At 37.4% G+C, this 24,613-nt stretch overlaps 1 protein-coding gene across 2 annotated transcripts in view; it reads left to right on the top strand.

The window, feature by feature from the left end:
• The window catches only part of LOC123871416, a 48,749-nt gene that overhangs the window by 12,110 nt on the left and 12,026 nt on the right, over positions 1-24,613 (top strand). Inside the window, exons 1-8 of one of the 2 annotated variants that reach the window (XM_045915201.1) lie at positions 10,716-10,922; positions 19,789-19,879; positions 20,529-21,034; positions 21,578-21,725; positions 22,409-22,604; positions 22,972-23,048; positions 23,448-23,646; positions 24,099-24,234. In XM_045915201.1, the coding sequence (XP_045771157.1) occupies positions 10,844-10,922; positions 19,789-19,879; positions 20,529-21,034; positions 21,578-21,725; positions 22,409-22,604; positions 22,972-23,048; positions 23,448-23,646; positions 24,099-24,234 (1,432 nt within the window). In that variant the 5' untranslated portion in view covers positions 10,716-10,843. Of the gene's footprint in view, positions 1-10,715; positions 10,923-19,788; positions 19,880-20,528; positions 21,035-21,577; positions 21,726-22,408; positions 22,605-22,971; positions 23,049-23,447; positions 23,647-24,098; positions 24,235-24,613 lie in introns of those variants that run through there. The other variant, XM_045915202.1, reaches the window with a different exon arrangement.

Below are 24,613 nucleotides of genomic sequence, written 5' to 3'. Positions count from 1 at the left end.
GTGATGGCGATAAAGTCGTGCAATAATAAAATTATTTCACCAAATCTTCGACTTAGCATACGCGTTATGCGTGTTCAGGATGCCTACTGTATGAACCGCTAAAAAAGGATTTTCAGAAATTTAATTTTTTTTTAATTTTCCGAACGAAGCTGGGTAGGTGGTGTCTAATAGAGATAGAGTGTTCCACAGGAGAAGGTTGTGAAAATCATGTAAAAAGCTTTTTTTATACCTATCATGTAACACTATAGGTAGCTACCTTGCTTAATAGCCTGTGAAAAATCGTGAATAAAATTGTCATAAAAGTTATTTCATTTAATCCCGCTTTATTTTTTAAATAAAAAGGTTAGTGCTACTTGCACCGCTTGTCAAAGAGACAAAAAGAGTAAAATAATTAGTAATGTAACAAACGAGTGTTGGCGCAAAAATTCACTTTCCGTCAAAAACCACCTCTGAAACATCGCATTATTGATCTTGATCATAGTTTTTACTTAATAATAAAATTAAACTAATGTAGCAAACGAGTGTAAGTGCGAAAATTGAAAATCACTTTCCGTGAAAAATCGCCAGAGAAATCACAGTGAAGAAATGATTTAAAAGTAGCAATAGCCTAAAAAATATCCTGATAGCAAAGGCAGGTAGGTTGCCCTTTGAAACGACAACTAAAACTATAGACTTCATTGTTACGTTTAACCAACTTGTCAAAGCGAGGTTGCGATTTGTTTCGGACGTAAAGGTCAATATAATTGAGGCTTTTGTCTGGTTTAACAAAAACTTAGCTGAAAAACTAATAGTTGTATTATATTGTTTTCGTAGTCTATTAATTTTAATAGTTTATTGTTAAGAATATTTTGCAGTATAAGTACTTATTTTGTTATTAGCCTTCCAAAATTATGAATCTGAGTCATTTTGCGGTTTTTTTAAATGTTTTATGTTTTAGGATCTCAAAAATTAAGTTAGTCATAACTAGGCAAGGCATCGGGCGCCATTACCAGAAGATGAAGGTTCGAATCCTGCCGGCTCGGTCCGGCAATTTTTGATATGTAATTAAAATTTATTTAGAAATTTCCTTGAATGTGGGTAAAACACTGTAAAAAGCTATAAAAAATATTTTTTTCTTATCTTTTGATATACTCTACAATTTAATGTAAAGAACAAAAATCAATAGACTCATCGTACCATTCAGTACTAATTTCATTGACATAACCTTAATTTTTTTACCACCAATCTCAAGGTATTAACAGTAGAGTAGGAGATACAGACTTGACACAAATTATTTAAAAAAAAATATCTTGTACAATTGATCAAAATATTAATTAACCGCTCCGTTAGGTCTATAGTTACAGTGGTCATAACAATAGAAGGTTATTACGAAGGTAGAAGGTCCTTTTGATAAATGGCACGACTTTTACATAGTTCAATTTTAAAGAGTTGGTCTTAGGTTCAAAACTCACCGGGAGAGCTGATAGTTAGTGTCTTTTTAACCCCCGATCCAAAAAGAGGGGTGTTATAAGTTTGACGTGTGTATCTGTCTGTGGTATCGTAGCTCCTAAACTAATGAACCGATTTTAATTTAGTTTTTTTTTGTTCGAAAGGTGGCTTGATCTAAGCTTACTCTGTACCAAATTTCGTCAGAATCGGTTAAACTGTTGGGCCGTGAAAAGGTAGCAGACAGACAGACAGACACACTTTCGCATTTATAATATTAGTATGGATTTTACCTGTCGGCTATTTAACCGTTCGTGCGTTTCGACCAGAAAGGTTTCCTTTTGAAATTTCCTTTTGAAAAAGAGAGAGAAAACTTTATCGTGTTAAATAATGAGGGGATCAAGTCCCGGATTGTGTTTTGGATACAAAATCGTGGTTAACAGCGTAGCACGCGATTGTATATATTTTGCGTTTTATGCACATACAGGCTGATCTTTTTTAAACATGAAGGTAGAGAAAAAAGTAACTGTTGATAAATTGATGCTTGCAGTTTTTGCATATCCTTACCTGTAAATATGCTAATTCGTTAAGTAGGGAGTTGGAAAAAAAACTGGCACTCAACTGCCGACAGAAGTAAAAACTTAAAACTATGAAATAATAGTGCGGTTTTTGGATTTTCAAATTAAGATTTTTGGTAATTTATTAAATTATCCTACCAAAAATTAAACGTAATTTGTAAATTAAAACCACTCCTAAATGTCGGTGACACGATTTGTAGTTTTTACTATTTACCCTTTCCAAATTACCTAGTGCGCTTACAGAAGCTTCATATATCAAATTTCAATAGATAGGTATTACTACCACAGATTTTGCAGTTGACCATCTTTTGTTGCAACCATTTTAAATATTTTTAAAATAATCACAAAAATCTGATATTTAATCGCCAAGTAACTATTAACTATGAAATTTTGATGTGTTGAATGTTGATAGTTTTGTATTGGAAATTTGTCAGGATTTTCAATTTGCCAGTAAAAATATATTTGGCAAAAAACAAAACCAGACCAATCCTTTGAAATTGTAAAGAGAACAATAATGTTTCGTATTTTCAGTAGACTAAAGAGAAGAAACACCCTTTGCATAAATGTTTTTGTTTTGAAGATACGTCAATTTTGACATTTCACACGGGTGACGCATCGGCACGCGTTCTCAATTTGAATTACACCCCTCCCATTGGCCGATTCCACCCCATTGCGGTAGGAAACCCCGCCCTTATTTATGTACAGGTTGTTTATGTTTGATCAATATTCGTGTAAATATATAACACGTGTTATAGATATGTTGTGTAGCCTTGAAAAAGATGTTTTTGTTAACCTTTGCTGATGCAAGTTGTTGAAAAAACAAAGAGATTTTAAGTACCTATTTATAGGTAGCTCATGTTTTTTGCAAATTCCGATGTCTACAGTTAACCGAAATATGTAGATACTTCATTTTCTTTAATTGTTTGCAAGATATATAAAACTTTACTATAGGCACCTAAAAGCGTGAGTTCTTAAATATTTTATAGTTTGGGCTTAACTACAAGAAAATTCGGAGCACAGTCTGAATATACCTACTAGCGGCCCGCCCTGGCCTCGCACGGGAATCTTATCTATTACAATTTCGTAGGGATCTCTAATTTTTTTGAAAATAAAATATAGACTATGTCACTCAGGAATTACGTAGCTTTCTACAAGTGAAAGAATTTTCAAAATCGGTTCTGTAGTACCAAAGATTACTTCCTACAAACAAACTTACTAACTATACCTCTTTGTATTATTAGGATTGAAGAATAGATAAAAACTTATGTGAATCCCTATCGCATGGTCACTGCACCAGCTGAAACCTTTTTTTTTTATTAAACTTCTGACGCAAATGACGAACTACTGCGCCATTGCTCACATCTCCATACTTCCTATAGTTATATTAAAATCGCATTCAACCGGGAATCGAACCAACAACCCGTTACCATGGCGACCGTCTCGTGACCCGCGTGACGACGCAGCGCCGATGTCAAGTATTGATTACAGAATTTGCATTTTATGCCCGAAAATACCCAAAATTAAAGCTCTTTTGCTGTCCAAATTTAATTACGATAGGTATACGTATAATATATAATTCAAAGTATTTTTATTCAATTAAACTTTTACAAGTGCTTTTGAATCGTCAAAATAATCTACCACTGATTCGGAATGCCGTTCCTACCGAGAAGAACCAGCAAGAAACTCGGCGGTTGCTCGTTTCAAGTATTCAATATATAATAATATGCGAAGTTAGGAGGATCGAAATCAAATCATCATTTACCTATGACATACCTACTTACGGCACATTTTGTCAGTGTATAGGAATATGACTTATAGGGAGGCTTTAGTTCATATTTTTGATTTACTAACAGGCTTAATAACATATACCTAAGCTAAATAGGCTCAAAAATGCGCCCCAAATTAAGAATCTCCTGCGTTTTTGCAAGTTGGGTAAATAGTTAGGGAGTGAAAATCTCTTAATTTTATATGGTATATTCCATCTTCTATATATGATGGTGTAAAGCTGGAGACTGGCTTGTACTATTTGTTTGTATAAATGTACCATTCGAGGCGATCTTCTTACAATATGTCAACACAGACTAACTTGTAGAGTGTGTTTGTAATGAATGATTCGAGCTCATTGCTCAAGTGTACTCCATTTTTAACCCCCGACCCAAAAAGAGGGGTGTTATAAGTTTGACGTGTGTATCTGTGTATCTGTCTGTGGCATCGTAGCGCCTAAACGAATGAACCGATTTTAATTTAGTTTTTTTTGTTTGAAAGGTAGCTTGATCGAGAGTGTTCTTAGCTATAATCCAAAAAAATTGGTACAGCCGTTTAAGAGTTATCAGCTCTTTTCTAGTTTTGTTGTAGAAAAGAAGGTTAGATAACCGTTAGGTTCATAATATTATGTCAATTGACATATGTCGAGCTGTCAAGATGGACGTTGCCTAGATACATAATTATTTAATTGAAAATGATGTTTTGGAAAACTCAGATACTTTGGATCGTCGGGGGTGTTATAAATTTTTAATTTACACTTGTTACTCAAAATGACACGATGACGCGATTTGCATTGACTTTTATTGTAATGTAATTAATATTCAAACGGAATTCGCGAAAAACCCGATAGTCGTGTGGAGAACACGGCGCTCGCGCATATGAAACACTAGCTGATACCCGCGACTTCGTTCGCGTGGATGTAGGTTTTTAAAATTCCCGTGGGAACTCTTTAATTTTCCGGGATAAAAAGTAGCCTATGTGCTAATCCAGGGTATAATTTATGTCCATTTTAAATTTCAGCCCAATCCGTCCAGTAGTTTTTGCGTGAAGGAGTAACAAACATACACACACACACACACACATACAAACTTTCTCCTTTATAATATTAGTGTGATTCAAAACTAACATTAGGTAGAAGTCTTAGGTTTGTGTTACAAAAACTCGATACATTACACTTAAACACCAAAATGTTACAAGACAGGTTCCAGTTTTAGACTTGGAAGTTGCGATGTCTATTAGAAAATTTTAATGGCTTTTAAAATCAAACAACAAACAAACAAACAATCAAACTTAGAACGTCGTTTTTTCCTTGACTAGATAGTTTTATAACTTCAATGAAATACAAATATAAACTTTATTATAGAATCTACCTACTACTACTACTAACATATTCCTTAACGGAAAAGTGACTAAGCTTTTAGCATGCTTTTAGTCCTTTATTAACCCCCGACCCAAAAAGAGGGGTGTTATAAGTTTGACATGTGTATCTGTGTATCTGTCTGTAGCATCGTAGCTCCTAAACTAATGAACCGATTTTAATTTAGTTTTTTTGTTTGAAAGGTGGCTTGATTGAGAGTGTTCTTAGCTATAATACAAGAAAATCGGTTCAGCCGTTTGAAAGTTATCACCTCTTTTCTAGTTACTGTAAGCTTTACTTTTCGGGGGCGTTATAAATTTTTAATTTACACTTGTATTTTATAAAGTTTGGGTAAAATTGTGTAGGCATGAGAACAATAGAGTCGGGTCATGTTACGTAATTAATTCTAGTGCCCCGCGTTCGGTGGATTCACGCGTTAGACAGGTCGTGTGAAAAGGTGGCAGACTGACAAACACTAGCCTTTTATTAACCCCCGACCTAAAAAGTGGGGTGTCATAAGTTTTACGTGTGTATCTGTGTATCTGTCTGTGGCATCGTAGCTCCTAAACTAATGAACCGATTTTAATTTAGTTTTTTTGTTTAAAAGGTGACTTGATCGAGAGTGATCTTAGCTATAATTCAAAAAAATCGGTTCAGCCGTTTGACAGTTATCAGCTCTTTTCCAGTTACTGTAAGCTTTACTTTTCGGGGGCGTTATAAATTTTTAATTTACACTTGTATTTTATAAAGTTTGGGTAAAATTGTGTAGGCATGAGAACAATAGAGTCGGGTCATGTTACGTAATTAATTGTAGTGCCCCGCGGTCGGTGGATTCACGCGTTAGACAGGTCGTGTGAAAAGGTGGCAGACTGACAAACACTAGGCTTTTACTAACCCCCGACCCAAAAAGAGGGCTGTTATAAGTTTTACGTGTGTATCTGTGTATCTGTCTGTGGCATCGTAGCTCTAAACTAATGAACCGATTTTAATTTAGTTTTTCTTTTGTTAGAAAGGTGGCTTGATTGAGCGTGTTCTTAGCTATAATCCAAGAAAATCGGTTCAGCCGTTTGAATGTTATCAGCTATTTTCTAGTTACTGTAACCTTCACTTGTCGGGGGTGTTATAAATTTTTAATTTACACTAAATCCGGCCTTGGGTCCTAAGCACGGATTATGTTAAATACGTGTCATCATGTATAAAGTTAAAACGCTGTTACAGATGGGACTGTTAGTAAGTAGTACCTTTGTTTTTAATTCACTTACCATAGCTACGAAGAGTCTACGCCGTAGAGTGCATGCTACGACATCCTGATTTTTGACTTTCTGTAAAAGTCGCTTTACATTGCATTGTAAATTTTAAGAGTGCTTAGGCGGTGGAGATAAAGATGACTATGCTCTGTACAATTTTAGAAATTTGCTTCGATGTGGAACCACTGTCAATCGATCCTTGAAGAAAGTCCAAAAATCCGAATGACATAGGTAGATACTGGCGTAGTGAATGTATCCTAAGATAAAAGTTTCTTAGTTTAGAATAATAATAATAATTAATGTAATAGAAATTTTTGAAAATAGTTACTTAACTTGGTTTTTCCCAATGTAGAATTTAAATAAGCAACATGGACCCATGTCGATAACTAGATGGGTGACCGATCTTGCTGGTTCAAATTTGACCTTATCTTTTCTTTTGTGCCTCTTAAGCATGTTTTTTTGCCGTTAAGTATGAGATTTTTAAAAATCCCGTGGGAAATTTTAAATTTTCTGAGATAAAAGTAGCCTATGATACTCTCTAAGTTTATAAATAGTTACCTGCGAAAATCAGATCAATCTGTTACTCCATTGTAGCTTGATTGAAGAATAAACACATTTTTGCATTAGTATATATTATACTTAGTTATTTGGCCGAAGCGGCTGGCCGGAAGTGGCTGGATGAGGAAAGCTGAGAAGCGGGTGTGGAGGCGCTCTTTAGGGAAGACCTATGTCCAACAGTGGACGTCCACAGGCTGATGATGATGATGATAGGAAGTTACTCAAATGAACAATGTTTTGAGTATCGGTTTCAAAGCCCCCATAATTATTAAATCACAAGACCCTAAACACAAAGTTTATTCAAATCAGTGATCACGCTAAACTGTTTACCGGTCATAACGTTGCCCCCGATCGCAGGGGTGGGTCTGTATATTGCGACCGTGGGACCACCCCACTTTATAACGCAGACGAATTTCATACTGAGGACTAAGGAAATTTTCTAAGCGAAAAGCATTGAGATTCCTGACACGTATCCTCAGTAAAAGCATATTCAAATTCAAAATATTTTTATTCAATTAGACTTTTACAAGTACTTTTGAATCGTCACACATATAGTATCAACATAGAATCATCACGTCACGTCATACATAATATAATCAATACTTAATATTATAAATGCAAAAGTTTGTCAGTCTGTGTGCTAGCTTTTAACTTCATATCCATTTAACCGCTTTTGACGAAAGTGGTACAGAGATAGCTTGCTTCCAGCGAAAGGACAAATTTCCACAAAAAAAGGCCCGGCAAATTAAAACTTTCCACGGACTGTTTGAAAACCTCAATAAAACAATGACAGCTGATTATATTAATAACTAGAGGATGCCCGCGACTTCGTCCGCGTCGATTTAGGTTTTTAAAGATCCCGTGGGAACTGTTTGATTTTCCAAGATAAAAAGTTGCCTACGTCAATTACAGGGACGCAAGCTACCTCGGTACCAAAATCGGTTAAGCCGATGGGTTTTTGGGAAACCCGTGGGAACTCTTTGATTTTCCGGGATAAAAAGTAGTCTATGTCCGTCCCCGGGATATAAGGTAACCCTGTACCAAATTTCGTCAGATAAGTCGTGAAAAGGTAGCAGACAGACAGACAGACACACTTTCGCATTTATAATATTAGTATGAATTTATTTCGTAATCGTAATCACACTAAACTGTTTCCTGATCGAAGGGGTGGTTCTCGGTAATTGTGACCGTGAGACTCCCCCGCTGTTGTGCTAATTTGTTACGCAGGTGAATTCGATATCGACAATATTGAGGGTGGCTTTGTTGGTAAATATTTTTTAAGCGTAACTTATACCTTGCGGCACGCGTAGCTTAAATGTTACTTTTTTACTCATGATATAAGTTAGCCCTTGAATCTCTCCTGGATTTAAGATACCTTGTATTCCAAGATGGAAGTGAGCTAACTTGGAAAAGATATGGCAATCCTTATAAATGTGAAGTGTGGATGTTTGGATGTTTGCTACTCATCACGCAAAACCTACTTTACGGATTTGGCTTGGAATGAAGATAGTTATACCCTGGATTAACACATAGGCTACTTTTTATCCCGGAAAATCAAAGAGTTCCCGCGGGATTTTGTTAAAAATGTAAATCCACGCAGACGAAGTCGCGGGCATCAGCTAGTTTTTAAATAAAATCTCTACCCCTAATGACGGTGGCGGAATACTAAATCGGTTCATAAGATAGTAACTAGCCACCACCTAAATAACCAGACCAAAGCGTTGTAGAATTTACAAATCAAAGCCCACTGGGTCAAAAAGTACGTCAAATCAAAACATGGTAGACTGGAAATTATTACGGCTAATTCTTTATACACAATCTTTAAGTTACTTCTAGTATAGTACTACTAGCTAATCCCCGGGTTTTTATTAATCCCGCGGGAACTCAATGATCTATCAACGCACAGCACAACTGAACCGATCGGGCTGAAAGGCATGCAGATAGATATATGATGTTGACATTAGACATCCGCTAAGAAAGAATTTTTGAAAATTCAACTCCTTAAAGGTGGTAAAATAGGGGTTTAGGCGACTTCATCCGCGTGTTCTATTCTATTCTAGTAAAATATAAAGCTATTATCTAAAATCGATTATCCAAAATAACTTTGATTTCATCAACATCAAGCAGGTGAGATAGCACTCAAGCGGAACCCTGTACTTATCGACGAACGATACATAAAAAATATCCAAATTTTTGGTTATTCGGTTAAAAGCATAAGAGCATATCAAATCGTGCACCTTGTCCGCATGTGCTGTACCGTTCACGATGCAATCGAGCGTGAAATGTAAATGGTGATCGTCAGGTGGCGATCGCGCGATCATGTGTGACGTATGGGGTAACAGTTTAGATTGTAGGTAGTTACTGTCCGCGTATCTACGTAACCACTACAACTTGAAAATCGGGCTATTTTTCAACTCCGAAGTCGGGTTTTGATGCTGGGCGTTCCAAGTCCCGAGTTCCGGAGTTGGAGAAGCTTCGTAAAAAAAATATGATAAAATAATGCGTTCAATTTGAATATTTCTTGGGCTTATATGAATATATTGGAATTATTGGGTTCAAGTCTGTTAAGCACGAAGTAAAACAAATCGGTCACAAAAAGAGAAAACATTATTTTACGACCTGGAGAAATTAATTAATAAGATTTTCCTATTATAGATTTTTTGATCATGTTTACCATCGATACAATTGGATAATCGTATTTGGTGTGAGTAAAGTGTGATATTAAGTACATACCATCGTCAAGGTCTGCATCTGTACGTAATTGAAATTCCTTGGACACGTACGTAGCGATTTGCTTCCTCGTTTCTTATCCGAAACACTAGGATATCTTGCGGCATCAGTTAATATGGATACGTTCAAGTCAAGAGTGAATAGGCCTTCTAGGCAAGTGCGCTTCGTCTAAGGCTAAATCATCACTTGCTAGATAGGTATGCAGGTACTTAGAAACTTGGTAGATAATATCTTAAAATCTGTCTTTATTATAGCGGACTATTAAAACTAAAACTTGTTAATTTTGACGGAGACAAAGTTGTATGAATACGCTAGCTATTTACTATGTCGCATAATAATCTATATTATGAACTGTATACTTATGTAGGTATATCCTCTAACCCTCAAGAAGGGTTCCGCCCCATTGGTCAATATTTCCCTCCAAACCGCCAATGTTTTTCGTGAAAACCATGAAAAGTTAAACATATCTATCCTTCTCTAACTCACGCTTCGTTCTGCTGTTTAGCTCTTTCATACAAGGGTAGTAACGATGATACTCCGTCAGTGCCTTCTAAGTTTAAACAATTGACGGACGTTCTAGTTTAATGCAGTTATATTATGCCGATAACAAAAAGTACAAAAAAAGAATTAATTGAAAAAAAAATCTATAAACCTAATCAGAAATAAATCAATTTCGAAATTCAAATCAAACGGTTACATATTAAGACTAATCCTTTAATTTAAAAACTATTCAGAATTAGTATTAACATTAAAAGTTCGTCGTCTCGAGACATCTAATTTAACTGTGTAATGTGATCGAAAGTGAAAACTGTTAAGCGTAATAAGTGTACTCGATGCGTTCTGAATTTAAATTAAACAACACTCATTTCTCTGAATAAATAGAATCTGTGCGTTGTGCAAATAAAACAATACTTAAAAAAAAATACTTGAACCAATGCTAAGACTTGATTAGATAGAAGCGTTCTAAATTCAAAATAAATAAAAAGAAAGTTCAGTGAATCGTAAACGTGTTTAATATCAATTATTATATTTTTGAACGAGTGCTTCGAAATACGAGGGATTAAAAGACATTCTTAATTTGAAATTAATTAAACAACTTTTTTAATCGCGATGTGCCACTTTGATTACGCTCTGGACGCAACGTAAATGGGATAGTAAGACAATGAGTTTTGTTTGAACTGAAAATGGAATATTCATGGCACATGGAGGACGCTGGGAGTCAAGAATCAAACGGACGAACTAACAGACAAGGCAGAAACCAAGGTAAATAATGTAATTACGAGACACGAATTCGCGCTCTACACTCTAGAGAACAAAATACTATTTTAGACAGGAAGAGAAAGAAAGCTGAGGTGCCCTAAGATGTGCTTTCGCAATCAAAAGGGCAAGAACCCAGAGCCGCCAAGCCAGTTAGGGAAAAATTAGCTTATTTTATTAATTAGCAGCAGTTATCTGATTTATTTATTTATTTCTCAAGAATTTTTGCACGTTTGAATAAGTTGTATTGTGCTGTAATTATCATAGACTTTGACCCATCCCGGAAGACACTAATTCAAAATCAACTAGAACTAGGAATTTAATAACAAAACTTATATTTATCTACTTAAAAGCCACAATTTCAATCCTTAGTCCTATCAGTTTAGATGGGTAGTACTTAGTATGTACCCCTGACCTGAAGCACCAGGATTGAAAGTTAGAAACGTGGTTTGAACCCAACGTTCACATAATATTGTAATCTTATGGGAACGAGATTCGATCCGACCTTGAAATTCCGTTGCAAGATTTTAAGGAAATATACGAAAATGAAACTAGATTTTTAAGTGAAGTTTGTCAACCTCCCTAGCTATAGTGTAGCGGTAAACTGTGTTGTCTTTTGAATTCCGGCAAGGTGGGAGGTTTCGGCCATGGCTAGTTTGTCAATAATAGACGCGCCGCCAAGCGATACGGTATCCTAAAAACAAGTCTAGGTATAACTAAAGTCCGTTATTCCGCATTAGGTACGCTCCATTTGTTTCGACGCGTTTGACCAGTCTAATTGATTGCGAATTATAATTTGACATGACATTTGATATGCCGATTACTAATTACAATTATTTATATTAATATTTATTATCTATTCTATGATATGACGATGCAAATCTTTTGCGCACTACAAAATAAGCAGGCAGGTAGTTATAATCTTCTGACGCCGCGTTGTAAAGTGTACTTAAACCCCATCAAAGTTCTGTTAGATTCATTATCATCATCATCATCATGATCAACCCATGGCCGGCTCACTACAGAGCACGGGTCCCCTCTCAAAATGACAAGGGGTTTGGCTATAGTCTACCACGCATGGCCAAATGCTGATTGGCAGACTTCACATACCTTTGAGAACAGGCTTTACCACAATGCTTCACCGTTAGAGCAAATGATATTTAATTACTTAAAACGCACATCGAAAAGTTAGAGGTGCGAGCCTGGGATCGAACCCCCGACCTCCGATTAGTAGACGGACGTCTTAACCACGTCCACAAGGCTATCACAGCTTCTCTGTTAGATTAGATTTTGGAAAATAGTGGGTTAGGTTATTTTGATGGAGTCCTTATTCCCTCGTGAAACAGGGCTGCAGCTATGTTGTTTTTACATTTTCCTGTCTTTACCTTGACATACGAGAATCCTAAGAGCTGTTTCAGTGGACCTCCTCCAGGTTTGGATCAAAATCTGACCTAACCTAACTTAAAGTTAGGTAAGGTCAGATTTTGTAAAAATGTGGGTTAGGTGACTTCAATACCAAAGGCCTTCTTCAAAACTCGATTTAATATTATTGTTATGCCCGTTCTACACTCGCGGGAATCGTGGCGCGAAAGTTCATAAACCATTGTGAACGATGGCAACAATTTATTCGCGCCAATCACGGGTTTTCAAGAGCGGGTGTAGTGTATGTGTTAAATATTAGCTTAGCCGATCGCAAATTATCAGAAAATCTCAGTCAGAAAACTTTCTGACGCACGCATGACCGCTCTATACATTTTCAGAAATTCAGTTCCAGCTCAGTACGCGATTGTCCGTCTGCTCTCTGATTCTGGAGCCTGATGGTGCGCGTCAGATTTTTTCTGACAGGCTTTTTCTGATAATATGCGTTGGACCTAATGGTAACACAACACCGGGACAGAGATAATACGGTCCACGTCGGTACTAGACGCCGCCGCCGCCGCGTCGTCGCAACATCGCCATCTGTCTCCACGCCACGTGTTGAATTTGTGATTGATTTGAACTTTGCATCCTAAAAACGATCAAGTGCGATTCGGATTAGCACAAAAAGGGTTTCGTATGATATAGCTAACACTCATATGTACAAGTGTAAATTAAAAATTTATAACACCCCCGACAAGTGAAGGTTACAGTAACTAGAAAAGAGCTGATAACTTTCAAACGGCTGAACCGATTTTCTTGGATTATAGCTAAGAACACTCTCGATCAAGCCACCTTTCAATCAAACAAACTAAATTAAAATCGGTTCATTAGTTTAGGAGCTACGATGCCACAGACAGATACACAGATACACACGTCAAACTTATAATACCCCTCTTTTTTGGTCGGGCGTTAAAAATACACTGCAAGTTAATGTGATGTGATTTTGTATTTAATTTTTTTCATGAACACGAGGTTGAGGTTTTTGTGTCGAGGTTTAAATTTTGAGTTATTGTGGTGTGTTTAGACTTTAGATAGAGTTCTGTAGGTAAGTAAATAAAGAAATCTCACTGTAAAGTGTAGGCAAATCAAAAGCAAAAATAAAAAACTATACGTTTAAGAATAGGATGGCCAATGACCGCTGTATGTCAACTTGAAAATTACGATTTACAAGGAAAATACTTCAATCTTTTTGCGATTGATTTTCCTCTTGCTTTTTTATAGAGCAAAGCTTCATAAAAGCGATTACATTTAAACATCTGATTAAATATTATGTGTTTGTAGGGTTATTGAAGGACAGCGATAGTCTGCTTAATAAATTGATTGATTAGATTCGATAAAAAGTTAAACTGTAATCGTAACATAACCTATGAAACTGAAACCTCGGTTCGCGAAACTGTAATAGCGATTATGATAAAGAGATGAATAGGTAAAATAGGTAATATGTTAGATACATGTTCAATGTTCATTATTAACACGCGATATTTATTTATTAATTACGTACAATACCGATAATTGCAATTATTTACATGCCTTTGAACATCTACATCTGCACGAGTATGTACGAGTAGATAATGTGGGTGCATCATGCAGTTAAAGTGTAATGTGTAATTTGTGGAAAAATTATGATTTGAGGAAAAAGAATATAAAATAATTAATTTCCGTAAACAAACGTTAACGAGTTCGATGTAACCACAGTATAAAGAGTGATACAGTAGGCCGATGCTTATGGTATACCTAGTGGTAAATGATGACCACGACGACTCTTGAATAAACAATAACTTGTCCAACAGTGGACGTCCACAGGCTGATGATGATGATGATGATGAAATTAATGGCGATTACGCACTGCATCCGATCCGGATCCATGAAAATACGTTCCGAAGTAGTCATAGAACTATTCGTATGGTAGCTTACGCACTAGCAACGACTTCCGTCATCCGAGGGTTCGTTATCCGTGAGAATATCTCGGATGTGCCTCATATTATTCAAATCGGGCATATTATGACGTAGATATGTCAAAGATATCCACTGAATAGCTTGGATTTGGATCAGAGATCAGATTAGTGCATAAGCAATATCCTAGTTCGGTCCAATTTTTTTATATCCGTATTTTCATGGACTCGGATCGGATGAGTGCGTAATCGCTTTTTGCCTTATCTTCAAACATTTATAAAAAGAATATTAGCCATGTTAATCATGATAATATTCCCCTTTCCCCTCCAACTAAGCGTAAAGCTTGGATAGCAAGAGTAGGTACGACACTATTATAGTAGGTACAACGAGTGGGGTTTGAACCACCGACCTTTCGGAATTCAGACCGCTCGTTAACCGTTGAGCTATTGAAGCTCTCATCAAATAATTTGGTTGACTGAACAAATAATATAGGGTGTATCGTGTAATGCTAATTTGTTTAAACAATCGTGTGAAACTACCCCCAATTGACTACTTATCGGGGCGTGAAATGTATGCCCTGAGTAACGGCGATCTTTATAGGAAAGACTACTTTTTATAGGAACGAGTAGGGTTGCCATTTTTACTGCCGATTCTGACGAAATTTGGTACAGAGTTAGCTTATATCCCGGGGACGGACATAGGCTACTTTTTATCCCGGAGAACCAAACAGTTCCCGCGGGATCTTCAAAAACCTACATCCACGCGGACGAAGTCGCGGGCATCCTCTAGTTATAAATGTGAAAGCGTGTTTGTTTGTTCTTCAATCACGCCGCAAAGAAGCTCGTTGCTTTTTTTATCAATCAACTTTATTTATTTAATCAAGGTGCTTTTTATATATAATAGATTGTAAGAAGCATGGCATTGGGTTACTTTTTATCGCAGAAAGTCAAAGTTCCAATAGCATTTTGAAAAACATCCACATCATCAATATAGTCACAAATTCAAATTCAAAATATTTTTATTCAATTAAACTTTTATATATAATATTTTTTTATATAAACACACGCATCTGCTGCTATAACTAAATAAGTAAAAAAAAACATGTTTATACAGTACAAATAAATCTCATTTTTTTTAATCTACGATCAAAAAAGTAGTCAAAAAATCAATAAATTAAAAAATAAATTTTATTTAAGTACCTATATAAAGTTTGGTTTTGTCCCGCTCATCTGCTGTGGAACAAATATCATATCAGCCGTTCACCCGCCTTTCACTTGTCAAGCATTCTTCAGCGCTGTAATATTCTATGTTACGTCTAGAGTGTTGTTTGTTGATAATTGTTTAGTATCCAATGTTTAAAAAAATGGCTTTTTTGACAGTACTCTACTAACATTATAATCTAGCTTATGAGTGAAGCTTATCCATACTAATATTGTAAATGCGAAAGTGTGTCTGTCTGTCTGCTACGTTTTCACGGCTCAACCGCTGAACCAATTTTAAGGTATAGAGTTACAGCCCGGGGACGGACATAGGCTACTTTTTATCCCGGAAAATCAAAGAGTTTCCACGGGATTCCTAAAGATCCATCTGCTTATACGATTTACATATGTTTGATACCGAGGTAGCTTGCGTCCCTGTAATGAGCATAGGCAACTTTTTATCCCGGAAAATTAAATAGTTCCTACGGGATCCTAAAAACCTAAATTCACGCGGACGAAGTCGAGGGCATCCTCTAGTAAGTAACATAAGAATAACCAAAATTTAAAAATTAGCTTATGACTGTGTTCAGAACTCGAAACACACATAAGGCAGAGTTCCGTAGTTATGCTACTTGGTAAAACTATGACGATCATTATTCCATAAACTACCTATACCTTTTTTCAACAAACTTTTTAAATACCAGTACCTTTTCAAGGAGGTTGTTCTGTAGGAGGTTGGAGCCTTCTTTTAGCGGTAGGAGAACGAGACTACCTCTGTGTCAGAAGACACCGCTCTTCCATAACAATACAGTATTATCTTGTGTGTAGAAAAATTATTTGACGTAGAAAGTTTTTATTGAAAATATTACAATAAAACTTAAAGCTAGCCTTATCTAATTACTATACAAATCATGCCCGCGTGGAATGGTGCCAAGAATACTGGCTGCATTTCCGCGTTGGACAGCCAGGCTGATCCGTTGCGCAAAAAATGAGCCAGCCCTTCTGTCACCCGATGAGGCTATTAAACGCGGTGAAATGTCTCGTAAAAATTTCTTTGCACTAAGAAAGTTTAGCAAATGTAATGATTCGTTTATAATGACTGCAGCATTTTCTTTCTGATTAATCCTGACGCAATTAAACACGTAACACACGTAACAAACAGTTGTTTTCTAACATCTTAACGTTCGCAACGCCGCGCCGGTTGGTCGCAACATCGCGCCATTTAACGCAATTAATTACAAGATTTTTGTTTTTATCGTCGTCGTCTTCCTAGTGTGCGTAATACCTACACGAGTTTTGTATGCATTTTTCGGTTTTTTTTTGTTAATTTAACTTGTAAATGGCAAAGTGTGAATTAGATAAAAGTGAAATTGAATTACAGGTTAAAATTTAAATGCAGACGTTTTGAACTACCTAATTTTTTCTTAATTTATTCGCTGAAACTCGCTCAATATAAAAATTACAAGATTTCACCACCATTTGTTATTATCGACGTGATATTTCTAAAGAGTGTTTGTACGCATTTTTTCGTGAATGACAAAGTGTAAATTGGATGAAAGTGAAATTGCTTAGATTTGCAGTTTAAATGCAACGTGTAAACGAAATAATTATTTTTTAACTTTCAAGGTAGTTTTACTGTTTATTTTTACTTATGTAAGTAATGTACCTACCTACTTTTATTTATGCGTAGGTAATGTGACAGGTCAAGATCTGAAACTAAGATACCAACACAAAAAACTTATTCTCGAAATTGCAAAAAACCAAATTAAATTTGAATTTCGCGGGCAGGCCTGTCGCTTCCACCTTAAGGGGAAAAATCGAGTACGAAACCCTTGGTGCGCAACTCTATACATTTTTAGGGTTCCGTACCTCAAAAGGAAAAACGGAACCATTATAGGATCACTTTGTTGTCTGTCTGTCTGTCTGTCTATCTGTCTGTCTGTCCGTCCGTCCGTATATCGTGTCTGTCAAGTAAGATAACTATACCAAGTGGGTATAATATGAAAGGGCTTTACCTGTACATCCTAAAACAGATTTTTATTTATTTTTACGTAACATAGTTTTTGATTTATCGTGCAAAGTGTTGGAAAAATACCCGAGCACGGAACCCTCAGTGCGCGAGTCTGACTCGCACTTGGCCAGTTGTTTAAACTAATAAAGAAATGAATAGAGTTGCGACAGCAATCGAAGCAGCACAATCTAAATCTTGAATTAAGTATACTTAAGTGTAGTTTTGTCGGAAATGTTTTTGTACCCGACTGCATTAGTTAATAAGACGTTTACAAAAACGATCACAGTATAGTGTGAACAGTGTAGGCGCAAACATAAAATAATGCACAATGTATTATTTTACGGACCACTTGTGATTCCCTGCGTTGTAACCTGCCAATTAGTAGGTATGTCCATATACAGCGTGTTTGATAAATTATATATTAATCTATAACATGACAAATAAGGTTTTTAGTGCCAAATAGGTATAGGAGCTGGAGAGTGTAAAGCCGTGCCACCAAGCAATTTAGCGTTCCGGTACGATGCCGTGTAGAAACCAATGGTTTAATAAAAAACTGCCATACCTGCCTTCCAGTTTAGCCCGCGTCCATCTTGGACTGCATCATCACTTGCCATCAAGTGGGATGGCAGTCAGGGCTAACTTGTATCTGAATAAAAAAAGAGTCTTTCGCTGTCTCCTTGTCTCTGCTACTTGTCAAACATTCAAACGGTCCTTCGAGTTAACAGGTTTTTTTACGAGTTCATTTCCGCGATCAGCTGTTTGCAGGGTTGATACATTGGAGTTTTAAACAAATTCTCTAAATCCTCCTATCTCCTATGAGTATCACGCTATGGGGTTCATTATTTTTTTTCATAGGTCCTAACCTCAGCTTGCCGGGATGTTACGGACACCCTGTGAAGATGAGGCACACATTTCTATTTTAATTTAATTATTTTCTTTTATTTAAATAAATATAACTTGCTAGCTGACGCTCGCGACCTTGTCCGCGTGGGTTTAGGTTTTAAAAATCACGTGGGAACTCTTTTTTCTGGGATTAATCTACTTATAACCATGCAAAAAAAATGTGTCAGGGGTTTACGCGCGTCACTACGCACGTGTCACGTGTAAGTACGTGCTTGGTGTGAATCGGCCTTTAAACGTACAACATACAAAAGATAGTAACTTGTCACCGATTTCCTCGTTCCCCTTTCTACTATGTTGACTCACAAAGAGGAATAAGGAAAACACGTTTAAAGTGCATACGCGTAAAAATGGTAATACAGCAGTTTTATTAAGCGTGATAGCGTGCAGTTGGGTATGACAACATACACGGGCTTAACATCTCGAATATGAAATTAATACCTTTATAACCACTGGAATGGACATATAAGTAGATACGCAGGAAGAGGCGTGTCATACCTATCAAATCGCTACCAATTTCGCTAGCATTTACTTTATACTTAGTAGGTCTGTACGCTTCCGTAACAAGTGTAAATTAAAAATTTATAACACCCCCGAAAAGTGAAGGTTACAGTAACTAGAAAAGATCTGATAGGTAACTTTCAAACGGCTGAACCGATTTTCTTAGATTATAGCTAAAAACACTCTCGATCAACCTTTCAAATAAAAAAAAACTAAATTAAAATCGGATCATTAGCTTAGGAGCTACGATGCCACAGACAGATACCACAGATACACACAACAAACTTAGGTATAACACCCAATTTTGTAGAAGTATTTTTAAAGAAATATTACAATAAAACTTAAAGCTAGCCTTATCTGATTACTATACAAATCATGCCCACGTGGAATGGTGCCAAGAATACTGGCTGTATTTCCGCGCTGGACAGCCAGGCTGATCCGTTGCGCATAGAGCCAGCCGTTCTGTCACCTGATGAGGCTATTAAACGCGGTGAAATGTCTCGTAAATTTTTTTAGCACTAAGACTCCATGGCCCCAGGGATTAAATTAAATTAATCAAATTAAATTAAACGCCGACTGTGAAAGTGTGACGTCACAATTATATATTAGGGTTTTATATTCATTTCTATAATCACACTAATATTATAAAGGAGAAAGTTAGTATGTGTGTGTGTGTGTGTGTGTGTATGTTTGTTACTCCTTCACGCAAAAACTACTGGACGGATTGGACTGAAATTTAGAATGGAGATAGATTACACCCTGGATTAGAACATAGGCTACTTTTTATCCCGGAAAATCAAAGAGTTCCCACGGGAATTTAAAAAACCTACATCCACGCGAACGAAGTCGCGGGCATCAGCTAGTTAGTATTAAAGTTGTGGGCATGCCCATCGTGCCCACGCGCTTGGCTGTTCTAACTCAATAATTGACGAGGGATGAATTGTTGCAGGCCCGGGACTGATCGACGAGTTGGAGGCTTTCATGGCCCCCGTCGGCGAGGGATGCTACCCGCCGCAGCCCATCGACGCGCGTCGAATCGGGTGAGACTTATACACTGGGTACAGTCCGACAAGGCTCTTTTGGCACTAGAGTGAGGGCGCAGTTGTCGCTTTATGCCGACACAGCGAACTAGCAACAAGTGCACTTCTCTAGATGGCGGCTTTAGTTCCGATACTGGCCACCCGCCAAAAGAGCCTTGTAGGACTGTAGTATGGAACAGTGATTTCTATGGCAAAATTATGCAGCGGCATCGCTCAGGCAGCGCACCGCCGATGCAACGCATCGTATTCACTCTAAGCTGACAAAAATACAACGGCTAGCCTTTTCTATCCTTCCACTTCCTGAATGGTAGACGTCTGTCCTCCAGCCTCCTGTCGGAAACAGTTCGGAGAATGTGCTCAGGAATTTCACATCATTTTCTTCCTCCACCCTTTAACCACAACAGCAAGAAGCCAAGACGATAGTATCTATATAGATGGCACTCACTTTACTTGCACAAACATTTTGTTCAACGTTTCTGATACAACCCGCTGAAGGTGTTCCACACACCTTTCTTACTTCGCGGTCTTTATAACTTACCTTCAAGGCATCCAGTCAAGCGAGCTCCAATCTTTACCTCATCATTGCTTTCCATCAGGAATATCTGTCTATCTGGCTACAAAAAGTTACATTGATTTTTGTTAATTCCAGGGGCCACCAGCTACCAGAAAGCCCGCCAGATTCCGGTTCAGAAAACCCATACAGCCCAGAAACTCAAGTATCCCACACAATCGCCGTATCCCAAACAGTCTTAGGAGGAGACTACATGCTGGTACCAGACCATATGACACCACACGAAATCCTACAACAAAATGGCGATTATATCTACGAGGAACTAAAGACAGATAACATAGACCACGAGGTTTTAAGGTCCAATTTAAATGATGTGGTTGTTCTACCCCAAGATGCAAGTATAGTTGATTTAGGGTTAAGGTCAGTTCGTCATGATTTGGGGCTAAATGATCCCATTGCGTACCAGAACCGGTATAATCAAATGAGGGTAGAGTTGCCAGATTTGGAGCAAGGTCTGATAAATCCTCAGTTGGTTGCGTTGGGACATGATACGTTGACGCCGGTGTATACAAATCTTCAAGAACCAAGTGGAAAGAAGAGAAAACATTCGCAGGACGTCAACTCGCAAGTTAAATGTGAACCAGGTAACAAAACTACCTAGTTACTACTTAGTAAATACTAATATAGTTAAAATTACGTAAAGAAATAAATGTGCAGCACTATCGAAAAATAAATCATAATTTTTCTTAAGGGATATCCACATAAGTATCTAGATATCTGATTTATTTTCACGCTAGCTTTCAGCTTTTTCGAGAAATCTGATGATTTTAGTAATCATCTGATCTTAGTTTTTGTTGATAATCAATAAGGACGACAAGCATCTTGAAAATCTCTTGAAAATCTTGGTTACAAAAAAGTGTTTCTGGAATTCGCCCTTCACATAGTAAAAATAGCTAACAGCAATGGAAGGACTTCCACGTAGCTGGCCCCACGTCTAAAAACAACACAACAATGGAGGGTTGGTTATTCACTATTGCATTTAATAAAAATAGTCGTGATAGTTAAAGTATACTTATACCTACTTAATAGCTTTAAGTTGTTAGACAATAATACCAACAGGTTAAAAAAAGCTCATGAATCATAAGGAAGCAAGATCACTTTTTTCACAATATTGGTTGTTTTATTAGCGGCGTTATCACCGGAGACAGTGGTACGACCGCCACCCTCGGTGGACGGTTCGGAAGCCGGCGACGATGCTCCTCTACAGTGTATACGGTTCGCACACTTCCAGCAGAACGTCTGGCATTCCCTCTACGACTGCAACTTGAAGCCCTTGTAAGTATTCTCAACAAGGAGATGCCCGCGGCTTCGCTCGCGTGGATTTCGATTTTTTTGATCCCGTAGGAACTCTTTGATTTTCCGGGATAAAAGTAGCCTATGTCCTTCCCCGGGATATATCCCAAGTCTGTACCAAACATTAAAATCGGTTCAGCGGTTGGGCCGTGAAAATGTAGCAGACAGACAGGCACACTTTCGCATTTATAATATTAGTATGGATTGACAAACAAGAATCAAGCAAAACTCCATAATACATCTTCTCTGGTTCTCATTCTATTTAGACTTGATTTATTTTATGAGGAAAAATCGGAGAGAGGCCTTTACCCAGATGCGGGACAGGACAGCTAATTTAGATGTAGAAAACTTCGTAAGCGCAATTTAGGAGCTATGGCGAGAGATAAAAGAGTCCTGTGGTGACATCTAGTTTGTTCGTTATAAGTTGCTCCGTCGCAAAGTGCGATAGCTGTAGGATCCTTGGTATGAGTTCGAATAGCGTTATCTACCGTCTGCATGTGGAGACCACGTTACTTCCCCTCTTATCTTTAGATTATCATGGACATATCTGTATCATAACTTTCCATGTCGTGTCAAGAGTATCAGCTGATGATCCATATAATACACACACCAACCACATTACCTGTTATTTTCTTCTTTTTATGCTAACATTTTCCTTTTCACAGATCTACTCTATCCTACATAGTCGGAGCCGACAAAGGTTTCAACTTCTCACAGATCGACGAGGCTTTCGTCTGTCAAAAGAAGAATCACTTTCAAGTGACGTGCCAGATACAGATACAAGGAGACCCGCATTACGTGAAGACGACGGAAGGATTCAAGAAGATTAACAACTTCTGCCTTCATTTTTATGGCGTCAAGGTAACTCTATTTTTGGGTAGTCCCATCGGATTAAGAAAGAAATAGGGATACAAGTCCAGAGTTTGTTGCTGATTCCTTTCTGTAGAAGAGGTGGTTGCACCAGTTGTATATTCTCTTAATATAGGTATAGCATATAACTGAGGAGGCTCCGATGGTAGTGGACCGGTGCGGGAGAGTGACAGTTGACACAATTTAATGAATCACTGGGCTCTTGTGTCTCGTCATCACACCCTAAAAAATCTTCAGCGCTTACTTACCATAGCTCTTTCGATAGCTCGACATATTTTTTTTTTGATTTAGACTTTCTTGTTATTTAAGTTTATTATGTATTTAACTATGTTTGTGATACATTTTTTTTTTGTTATAGGCGGAAGACCCAAGTCAAGAAGTAAGAATTGAACAAAGTCAATCAGATAGAACAAAGAAACCATTCCATCCAGTGCCGTAAGTAATTCTTATATCCTTAAACTGGACAAATACTCGGCTATTTTCTTTTGTTTTTCTATGGCTCTTGTATTTTGTTTTGAATATTCTTTTCATATTCTTCTTATAAGGTTTTTACGTGTTTCATCGTCATTAACTGATAGACGGTCACAGCTGGACATATACCTATTTCTCATAGGGACTTCCACACGCGTTAGAATAGAATAGAATTTATTTATTTGCATAATGTGTGTATAAAAGATGATATATATGATTACAAGTTTCAGCACATTAGCCGTAGTGGCGTACAATCATACATAGTAAATAGTTTGACATCGTCTGTCTACCTTTTTTTTTTGTAAAGGGGGGGGGGGGGGGGCTAATGTCCTGAAACTAACCACTGGGCTATCTTGTCCACAGTGTGGAGCTCCGTCGCGAAGGTACAAAGATCACAGTGGGAAGACTGCACTTCGCAGAGACCACTAACAACAACATGCGCAAGAAAGGCCGACCAAATCCTGACCAGAGGCACTTTCAACTTGTCGTAGCTCTTCGAGCTCATGCCTCTCACGCGGACTTCATAGTAGCGGCGCAGGCTAGCGACAGGATTATTGTTAGGGTGAGATGACATGAACTTCTTTTTTATCGATCAAAACCTGGAATCCCCATCCTCCCAACCCTAAACCTTTTTATTGACTATTTATATTTCCCAATTCAAACTAATTTTAGTGCAATGGAAGACTGGAAATACTCCTGGAATTCTGCGTTTAGATTTACTTCAACCACGATTAAAAGTTACACGTACAAGTTTTTTAAATATAGGCGCATTGGGCAATTTCGAAACTGGTAACAATTTAATGGTCGCATCACCGACACGCTTATGATCTTCTTTTCTTGTTTGGTGAATTTTTATAGTGTTAGCCCAGCACAATGCACTTCGCCAGTATCGAGTAGCTTGAGGGAGGCACATAGGCGATCGGTAAAAATGTGCCAATAGTGAATATTTCATAGTTTTAGGTTTTCACTTCAGTCGGTATTCCCTGCTAATTACCATTTTTTTTAATAAACCAGGCATCAAATCCCGGTCAATTCGAGGCGGACTGCACGGAGAACTGGTGGCAGCGTGGCGTGTCAGACAACAGCGTGCATTATAATGGGAGAGTGGGCATCAACACTGACAGGCCAGACGAGTCCTGTGTTATCAATGGTAAGACTCAGCCTCGATCCTCGGCCATAATATGGGTAAAGATTCCTTACTATGTGCCTCGGCCCTTGGCTATCACTAGGAACTCTTTGATTTTCCAGGATAAATGTAGCCCATATTCGTTTTCGGGATGTAAGCTATGTTTGAACCTTTCACCAAAATCGGTTAAATGGATAGGTGTTTCGTGGGAACTCTTGATTTTCGTTTTTTTTTTAAATTTAGATAAAAGTTGGTCTTTGACTGCAATCTCACCTGATGATCTCATTAGTTATAGCTGTACGTTGATAGATCAGTCAGTCAGTCAGTCAACTTTTCCTTTTATACATTTAGAAGTAGTGATGGAAGTATGGATTACATACAGTTGAGTTATCGACAGCAATTT

This window comes from Maniola jurtina, chromosome 13, assembly GCF_905333055.1.
Source record: "Maniola jurtina chromosome 13, ilManJurt1.1, whole genome shotgun sequence".
In the NCBI taxonomy this organism is placed as follows: domain Eukaryota; kingdom Metazoa; phylum Arthropoda; class Insecta; order Lepidoptera; family Nymphalidae; genus Maniola; species Maniola jurtina.
The sequence above is the reverse complement of the archived record's forward strand: the minus strand, read 5'-3'. Positions and strand labels throughout refer to the sequence as shown.